At 39.2% G+C, this 9849-nt stretch overlaps 1 protein-coding gene across 6 annotated transcripts in view; it reads left to right on the top strand.

Annotated features, from left to right (window-relative positions):
• LOC311524782 (uncharacterized protein) overlaps positions 1-8851 on the top strand; it is a 39422-nt gene extending 30571 nt beyond the window's left edge. For 2 of the 6 annotated variants that reach the window (XM_084636280.1, XM_084636279.1), the window contains exons 4-6: positions 5020-5079; positions 6714-6932; positions 7216-8851. In XM_084636280.1, coding sequence (XP_084492406.1) covers positions 5020-5079; positions 6714-6932; positions 7216-7403 — 467 coding nt within the window. In that variant the 3' untranslated portion in view covers positions 7404-8851. Of the gene's footprint in view, positions 1-2040; positions 2168-4557; positions 5080-6713; positions 6933-7215 lie in introns of all 6 variants that reach the window. The other 4 variants (XM_084636278.1, XR_014712617.1, XR_014712615.1 and 1 more) reach the window with 4 other exon arrangements.
• Positions 8852-9849: the final 998 nt, after the last annotated feature.

Raw genomic sequence — 9849 nt, forward strand, 5'->3', positions numbered from 1 at the left:
CATGTATAGCATTTTAAAAGGTACACTCACCAGAGGTCCCTTCTCCGCCTGCTGGGTCCAGGAGGCAGCCTTGGGTGGGTTCGGGGGGTACTGGCTCCAGGTCTAGGGTGAGAAACAGTTCCTGGCTGTCGGGAAAACCGGTTTCTCCGCTTGCTTGCTGTGAGCTATCTACAACCTCCTCCTCCTCCTCATCTTCTTCGTCCCCAAAACCTGCTTCCGTATTGCCTCCATCTCCATTGAAGGAGTCAAACAACACGGCTGGGGTAGTGGTGGCTGAACCCCCTAAAATGGCATGCAGCTCATCATAGAAGCGGCATGTTTGGGGCTCTGACCCAGAGCGGCTGTTCGCCTCTCTGGTTTTCTGGTAGGCTTGCCTCAGCTCCTTCAGTTTCACGCGGCACTGCTTCGGGTCCCTGTTATGGCCTCTGTCCTTCATGCCCTGGGAGATTTTCACAAAGGTTTTGGCATTTCGAAAACTGGAACGGAGTTCTGATAGCACGGATTCCTCTCCCCAAACAGCGATCAGATCCCGTACCTCCCGTTCGGTCCATGCTGGAGCTCTTTTGCGATTCTGGGACTCCATCATGGTCACCTGTGCTGATGAGCTCTGCATGGTCACCTGCAGCTTGCCACGCTGGCCGAACAGGAAATGAGATTCAAAAGTTCGCGGTTCTTTTCCTGTCTACCTGGCCAGTGCATCTGAGTTGAGAGTGCTGTCCAGAGCGGTCACAATGGAGCACTCTGGGATAGCTCCCGGAGGCCAATACCATCGAATTGTGTCCACAGTACCCCAAATTCGAGCTGGGAACGTCGATTTAAGCGCTAATCCACTTGTCAGGGGTGGAGTAAGGAAATCGATTTTAAGAGCCCTTTAAGTCGAAATAAAGGGCTTCACTGTGTGGACGGGTGCAGGTTTAAATCGATTTAACGTTGCTAAATTCGACCTAAAGTCCTAGTGTAGACCAGGGCTCAGTGTTGCTACATTGATGTAATGAACCATTTCAAGGACAAGCACTGTAAACAACAACTTGATACAGTCATTGTTCTCCTTGCGTAAGCCTGCCTGAAGTGCAGTACTGGACTTACATTTTTTTAGACGAAGAACGGGTCGCAGGGTGAATGCTACCCTCTTCTATTGCTGTCCTTCCTGGTATGTGGTTCTCTCTTCTTCTTCCACTGAAACTCTCATTACACTCCCTATTCCATCATCTTCCTATTACACACAATTGCATTGTCACCATGTTCAGACAGAATTTGGCCACTGATAAGCACACGAAACAAGGGCAGCCATTCTGTTCTCACATACACTCCAGTTCTGCCGAAAGGCTTATGTACATGGAAAAGTTATAACAGGGTTTGTGAATAATGAAGGGGAAGGGGAGCTCCCTTTTTTATGGATACCCAGCCAACCAGTAGCTATAAAATCCCTCTTAGTAGCTGTTCTCTAATTGCTCTACCTGAAAAGGGTTAAAAAGTCTCTCTGCTGTGCACAGGTAAAAGGAAGTGAGTGGGCCCCTGGCCAAAAAAACCAATGGGAAGGCTAGAACTTTTTCAATTTGAAAAACGACTCCCGTTTTGTCTGTCTGTGGTTGTTTTCCTGGAGAGAGGGGACAGGACAGAGCTATGCTGTAAGAAGTTTGGGCCAGGTATGAAAAATCATCAGTATCATACCTAAAAACTACTCATTTCAAACCCCAGATATGTAAGTAGATCAGGAAATGTCTAGGAAGACGTGATTAGGTTTATTTCTTTTATTTCTTTAAGGCTTGTGAATTCCTCTGTGCTAAACCCAGGTGCTTTTGTTTTGCTTGTAACCTTTAAGCTGGACCTCAGAAAAGCTATTCTTGGTGCTTAATCCTTGTAGTTGTTTTTTTTTAAACCTAGCAATAGCCTGAGTTCCCAGATGTATTTTCTTTCTTTTTTTTATTAATAAAATTTACCTTTTTTAAGAACAGAATTCAATTTTTGTGTCCTAAGAGGTTTGTGCACATGTTTAATTAGCTGGTGGCAACAGCTAATTTCCTTTGTTTTCTTTCGCAGTTCTTCCCCAGAGGGGTGTGTGTGAAAAGGTTTAAGGGTACCCCACAGGAAGGAATTCCCAAGTGCGCCTTCCTCGGCTCTCAAAGGGGTTCTGCACTTGGGTGGTGGCAGCATCTACCAATCCAAGGTCAGAGAAAAACTATAATCTTGGGAGTTTAATACAAGCCTGGAGTGGCCAGTATTAATTTTTAAAATCCTTGTGGGCCCCCACCTTCTGTACTTGAAGTGCCAGAATGGGGAATTAGCCTTGACAGGGTTATATCAGTTTAAATCCACACCTTAGATTACACCAAAAAAGCCTTCCTGCATATACAAGTCCTTAGTATCTCTAGATTATTTGGCCCCAATGGTTTTGTTATTCCAATGACTTGCAGGTAGCATGTGTCAGCGTATCTATCAGAGGCAAGAAATCAGGAGCTGGATACATGATTTACCCGTTCCTCACTAGTCTCTCAATCGGTCTTCCAGCTCATTAACAAGACAGCATCAATTTTAGAAGTAGAATTTTAAAATGTCACATCTGTAAGCTATTTATACGGTTGCTTATCACTGCTTCTCCAAGACAGCTGTTCCTCTTGTCAGTGTTTTCATTGCTGCGCACAGCTTCTGCAAAAGACAACAAACAAGGAATGGTTTAATTCCCACACGTCAAAGGCCTCTTCCCCAATTCTCCTTTTGTATTAAGTGCTTAAACAAAATGGAATGTTTATTTTAAGTACACACAAATCAAAACAAAAGCCACCAAGAAACTAAACAAACCAAATGTATCGACTTTACAAAACATTAAAAGAGATGCTTCAAATGTATTCATTCACTAATTTTTCAGAGTTACAACCATAGTATTTAAATGCAAAAATGCAGAGATTAAGATATATTAATCTTTGATCCTGCATTTCTTGTGCTCCCAAAACTCACCAGGGTGACTAGGCTCAATTAGAGTTCTGTGAATGCAAAGACTGCACTATCAGAGCCTAAAAATCTACCCCAATGGTAACATAATCACTGTCACCACTGTTGGAAGCTAGATGTTACACAACAAGACCAAGCAAAAACAGAAGATACATGCCAAATTAAGCAAATGCTAATTCAAGTTCTGAGCTGCAGTGTCATCAGTGCACAGAAGACACAGCTCCAGATCTTACTCTCATCAGACCTGAATGGTAGTACAGTGTCTGTGCTCCCCAAGTGGCTTGCCAAGATGGGAATCTGAAGAGCAAGCTGTCTGAAGCTCCCTCTAGACAAGACAGTTGCAGTACTTGGGTGCTGAATAAAGACCTTAAAACTGTAAGTTTTCCTTTCTTTCTTTGTAATGCAAAAAGCAGCCTCAACATTTTTGTTTACCCCTACCTTCCTATTTCCTTATAAATATCAGGAATGGCAAGTCTCACCTTCTCTTTTTGAGCTGAAGACTTCCTGAATGACTCAGAAGTGTGTATGGGACTAGCTTTCTTCCATCTTTATTGAATGGATGGAGAAATTGAAGGGCATTTTTCACTCAGCTACTTTAGTTAAATAGGGAATAATCAAATAAAGTTTAAAACAGTCTGAATTAAAAAAGTCACTTTTCCTTAGCCAATCAGGCCTCACTTCCTTGGCCCTTGTGATGTCCTACTTCTGTTAATTCTCCAACCAGCCACACAATCTATCCAAGTAGACAAGAATTGAATTTGTAATGTTTGTTTAAAAAAAAAAGACATAAAATGAACAGAATTAAAATAACAGATTCTTTAAGCATCAAGAAGACTAAATAGGACACAAGACCATTTTTTTCCTTTGCACATTTAAGGAAACTACCATACTCTTCCACTTAAGACTGAGACAACATAGGCTATATCAAATGATACTTTCAACTGTTTCACCTTAGTGAAACCAGCAACAGAAGAACTAGGTAAACTAGGGTGCCCAGATAGCAAGTATGAAAAATCGGGACAGAGTGTGGGGGATAATAGGCACCTATATAAGAAAAAGCCCTGAATATTGGGATTGTCCGTATAAAATCGGGACATCTGGTCACCCTAAGGTAAACACCACAAAATGAAAATTGTGCAATTACTAACTATAACACATCAAAGATGCCCAAGGCACCCAAACTTTGTTTGTGGGCCATAGTAGCAAATAAATAGGGAGACAATAATGTGGGGGAATGGACATGGCCTCTTAAGAAACTTGACCAAACCCTTATTAAAAATACCACAGAATCTTCAATGTTTACCCAGAACCTCAGTTTCTGAGGTTTCAGCCAAACACCCTTGTCTCAGTACTCAACATGAAATTTTTATCTGTTTCAAGAACTGAGTTGACTTTGCTGGGGTTCAAACCCCTAGTTATAGAAACTGGAAGTCTAGGACCTGCAAGCATCTCAGTCCACACTACATCAGCACTGAGTTATGATCTATACTAAAGGTCAATCATGCACCAGTGAATTAGAAATTTTATTAAAGGGAACGGTCCTGCACCAGCCCTTATGGCTGGGCCAGATGACCGAACAGGACTCTCTTTTTCTATTATCTATTTCAGAACATTGTCTCTCCAGCCTTTTTGCAAGTCATCTATTGCAAGAATCTGCTGCTCTGTTAGACTGGATCTGCTGTGTTGTTCTTCCTTTTTCAAGTCTCAGACGCTGGCAAAAGGTTTCCTTTTCAAGTCACATGACAGTCTGCCTTTCAGCATCCTTCGCCCCTCATGAATAGCAGCACCAACGTTGCTGCCCAGTCTTCTGAGTCTGTGCTGAGGAACAGGGTTCTCTCAGAAGCTCACTCTGAGGGCTACTTTCTTCAGAATTGTTTGCCACTTTTCCCCTCTTGCTTGCTGTCTGTTTTGTAGGGGAAATGGTACTTTGAAGTTCAGCGGCTCATTAGCCTTGAAGCAGATACTCAGCTGATCCAGCTGTTGAGTAGGGCCCAAATGGCTATAACACCGAGGGCTCTCTTTCCTGTGTTGAGCTTCATGTAATGGCAACTTACCTCTGTGCCTTTGTAGAGAGGCTCCCCATGAAGCCTGCCAACTGCTGCTTGACCGGGAAGGAACAAAGATACCCAAGTAAGTCAGTGATATATTTAGGACTAGAAACACGATATTTTAGGTAATTTTGGAGGTGTTTTATATATAAAGGTTTTTATTTCTCCCAAGCCCTACATATTTGAACTTGCGGAAATGAACACCCCTGGATTTACAGACCCAAAAATATAAGAAATAGTCCTAATAGAAAGTTTTAGAACTCGGAAACATTCCTAAAGTAGTTCTGTAATATACATAGCATATACAGACGACATGATGGTGTGGTATTAAAGTCTACTGACTCACGTTGGGATTATCTGTATAACTAACATTTACCTTGTGAAGAAAGCAACCATTCAAAAGTCATGCTGATAACATCTTTATAACATATACGTGATGAGATAATTTTCTATTATCTACACATAGATAGTGGTATATAATGAAGGGCAATATAATCAACTACAGTCAAAGTGTTGGCAGAGGGGTATCATGAACTGGTGCTTTAATTCAGATTTCATTTTGTGATGAGAGGCTTAAAAATAGAAGGGAATTCTTCTCAGATAAAGAAACTAAAGGCTAAGAGAAGTGCCCTATTCGACCAAAGAGGAAGACCAGAGTAGAGCCCTGTGTGGGATTATTTTTTAAATCCTGCTCCTGTCCAGTCCTGCAATACCCACTCTCACTCACTCCCACACTGTTTCTTGTATTTTTATCCCACTCCCGCCTGCAAAAAAATTAGATCCCACAAGAGAGACATATTTTCCCATGCTCCCCAAAAAAACAACCCCAAAACAACAACAACAACAAAAAGTTGGTTTATAACAGAATTCAGACACAATTTTTACCATGAAAAAAATAAAACAAATCTTACTTAAATCATGTAAAATATACTTTAACTCCTGTTACAATAGACATCAAATCTCTTTCTATCCCTCACTTGAATTTAAGCAGGGTGGATAAAAATCAATGATTTTTTTTAAAAAATAAAAAAAATTGAACTTTTTAAATTTAAATCGGATTTTTTTGATAAAATGCTTTTTGAGGAAAAAACTCATCTAAAGATAGTTTTAATTAAGATACATTATAGCTCAAAGGTATCCCATCATGGAACAGGGATTATAAATTCTAATTCTATAATATGAGACAATATATTAATGTAATGTTTAAGAAAAGTTTTGTAAATGAGTTCCAATAGTTCATGAATTAGGGACCCAATCTCATGGGATTCCAGGGGCTTCTGTATAGATTATTTAGGTTAATCTTTCTATCTACCCAATGGGACTCAGTGCTCAGTCTAGAAGATACCATCAGAGATGCTTAGTTTTGCAGTTCTGAAACTGTGGATTTGTGTCTCCGGAGATAAAATGCTTGTTAACAGCAAAAAATTTTTAAATAAATAAATAATATATAGAGGTGAGAAATAACAGACTTAAACCCTATTGTCCTTCTGCAAATTTGTGTACACAGAGTCAATCCCTTACCTCTCTCTAAAAGTGCAAAGTGTTTGGCGCGGAATAGATCTGGACAAGGAGAAGTCTGGAGATAAATGTGAGAAGGTAGGGACAGGCAGTAGAAACAAAAGTGAAACTGTTTGAGCAGCATATTCCAGAAGTCTTGAGGTCTTTCTGAGGGTAGCCTTCATTGATTTGAGATCAACTATACCATTCTCTCACTAGAGGCAGCAGGCCATAAAAGAGACCCAGTTTGGGAATATTTTAATGAAGATCCTCTACCTGTGGGTGAGACAGGCATGCATGCAAAATGCAAACAGTGCAACAAAGAAATGCATGGCCTGGTTTCCCGAATGAAACAATATCATGAGAACTGTTACTTCTCAGGAGGAAGCTGCGTTGAAGATAATGAAAGGAACATGTCTGAATACGCAGAATCTTCAGGTTGGTAAACTTTTTTATTTCATACTTCTTTCTCAAGGACTGCCTGTCTTCCTTCTGGACTATTCTTGAATTCTCATGTTTGAGCAAAAAATATAGTAGTTACTCTATGGTACTATCATTTTAGATACAGTTGTGATCAAAAATAAATAGCTGAAATAGGCAGATCTTCCTTTTACAATTTCATCTTTAAAGTGGTACTAAGTGTCAGTCAATGCAATGAGTAATACTAAATGAGCAGTATGGTGGTAATAATGAAATAACTGCATTGACTTATTTTGTTTAGGAGAATCCATCCTCAACATACAGGATTCTGAAGACTATCCACCTTCAAGATCACCATCATTTTTTATAGTTCCAGAGTTATCTGCCAATGATAGTGTTTCAGTCACATCATGTATGTCACATAGCCACAGTATATCACCTCTGGTAAAAAGAAAAAAAACTCCATCATCCAGAAACAACCATAGATAAGTATGTGATAAGAACCAGTAGATTACAAAAAGAGATGATTGATGGAAAAACTGCCTAGTTTGTTTATGCAACAAACTCAGCTTTCTGTATGATTGAGAACCCACACTTCATTAACAATGTTCAGTCATTCGGACCAGGATACAGTCCACCCAACAGAGCAGATGTCGCAGGCAAATTGCTGGATAAAGTGTATGAAACAGAAATTGAGCAGTGTGCAAAAGGTTTAGAGGGTAAAATTGTTAACCTGAGTCTTGATGGATGGAGCAATGTCCACGATGATCCTGTGGTACGTGCTTGTGTGACAACAGAAGAAACAATTGATACATCAGGAAATGCACACGCAGCAGAATACTAACAAGAAGTAGCAATAAAAGCTATAACAAACTGTGGGAAAAAATTCAAATGTCTAGTATGCAGTTTGGTCACAGACAATTCTGCAAATGTATCCAAGATTAGAAGAAATTATTTAGAAGAGAGTCCCAAGCTAATAACATACGGTTGCAGTGCTCATTTGATGCACCTCCTAGCCAAAGACTTCAGTGCTCCAGAAATAAAGGCTAATGTTGTTGAAATTGCAAAATACTTTCGTAACAACCACTTTGCAGCAGCTGCTCTGAAAAAAGTGGGAGGAACCAAGCTAACTCTCCCACAAGACATGCAATGGAACTTGGTAGTGGACTGTTTTGAGCACTATATCAAGAACTGGCCTAATCTGATGACAGTGTATGAACAAAATTGTGAACAAATAGATGGCACTGTCACAGCCAAAGTTCTCATCATTGGGTTTAAGACAAACGTTGAACACATGCCGAGTACCCTGAAACCTATTTCTGTAGCCTTGAACAAAATGCTGGGAAATAGCTGTTTTATTGCTGACGCTGTTGAAATTTGGAAGGAACCGAGTGAGATCTTAAAAAGAGAAATATGCAATGACAGAGTTAAATTACAAGCATTAAAAAACGAACGGGACAAGCACTATCTCCAGCTCATTTTCTTGCAAATATTGTCAGTACTCGGTACCAGGGTCAAACCTTAACTGCTGAAGAAGAGGAATTGGCTATGACATGGACATCCAGCAATCATCCCTCTATAATGCCAACTATAATAAACTTCAGAGCTAAGGGTGAACCATTCAAGGAATATATGTTTGCTGATGGTGTTTTAAAGAAAGTCACACCAGTGAACTGGTGGAAGTCACTTAAGCTCTTGGATTCAGAGATTGTTGAAGTGATAATCTCACTTTTAACAGCAGTAGCTTCTTCTGCCAGTGTAGAAAGAATATTTTCTTCCTTTGGACTAATTCATTCCAAACTGAGAAATCGTTTGGGACCTGAAAAAGCAGGAAAGCTTGTTTTTCTTTTCCAGATTATGAACAAACAGGAAAATGAAGGTGAGGATGAATGAGTTAGCTGCAGAAGCCAGTATTTTAAGTTTCTCATGTTGACCTGGCTGACATAGTTGATTTAATTTTTTTTAAAAAATATTTCATTTCACTATTTTAGTTAAAAACAATTTTAACAAAAACAAACCTGATTTTAAAGAACTTGAACGTTTAATTACATGCAAAAATTCATATGCTTGTTTTGTTAAGATGTTATATGTTTGCTGTTGAAGAAACAAATCCAGAATACATAACTTTGTTGTTTTAGTTCAATAAAACAATTTAAAAATCTGTCTGGTGATGTTCTCCTCCTAATACAGCATGGCAAGAAAATCCTCCAAATAGTAACGATTAACCTGTTGAATTGGAGATAGTTCACCTCCCAATGACTTCATAAATATCTGCTTCAATTACCTTTGGTAAATGAAATAACCAATCATTCCTTTTCTGATATAGCTGTAAAACTAATCTGAAAAGTTTTCAAAATAAATTACGTTAAAATGTATAGTGTGTAGCTTCTAAGAATGAAACCTACATCTATCTCTGAGTTGTGAAGAATATGTATTAAGGATACAACAACCAACAAGAATGCACTTTTATGTAGAAATCCATGATCAAACTGAGTCTTCCTGACTAGTGATTTAAATCAGTTTGATTTAAATCAAATCCACCATGAATTTAAGTATTAAAAGTTTTAAAGTATTTTCTTGCAAATTACCGCTGTGGCACTATGTTCCCATATTCTTCATAGAAATATTGTTATGATATGATTATGGCATAACTATGATGTATTTTATGCAAGATAGGGCACGTGAGATATCATTGGAAAGGTTATAATTTATTGAATATGGTTATCCTATTTATATGCAGGTATCATTTTTGTATCTGAAGTCAGGAATATTGTGTATGCATCTATTACAAATGTGTTTACACCTGAGGAATGCCCACTAGACAGAATGCAATCAGTCTAGATGGCCAGTTGGGAAGAGTCATTAGGGAGAACTATCGGTCTCTGAAATGCTAATCTCCCATCAGGATGCCTTACACTGCAAACAGTCTCTGAAT

The sequence above is a fragment of the Lepidochelys olivacea genome, assembly GCF_965140295.1.
Source record: "Lepidochelys olivacea isolate rLepOli2 genome assembly, chromosome: 8".
NCBI lineage: Eukaryota > Metazoa > Chordata > Testudines > Cheloniidae > Lepidochelys > Lepidochelys olivacea.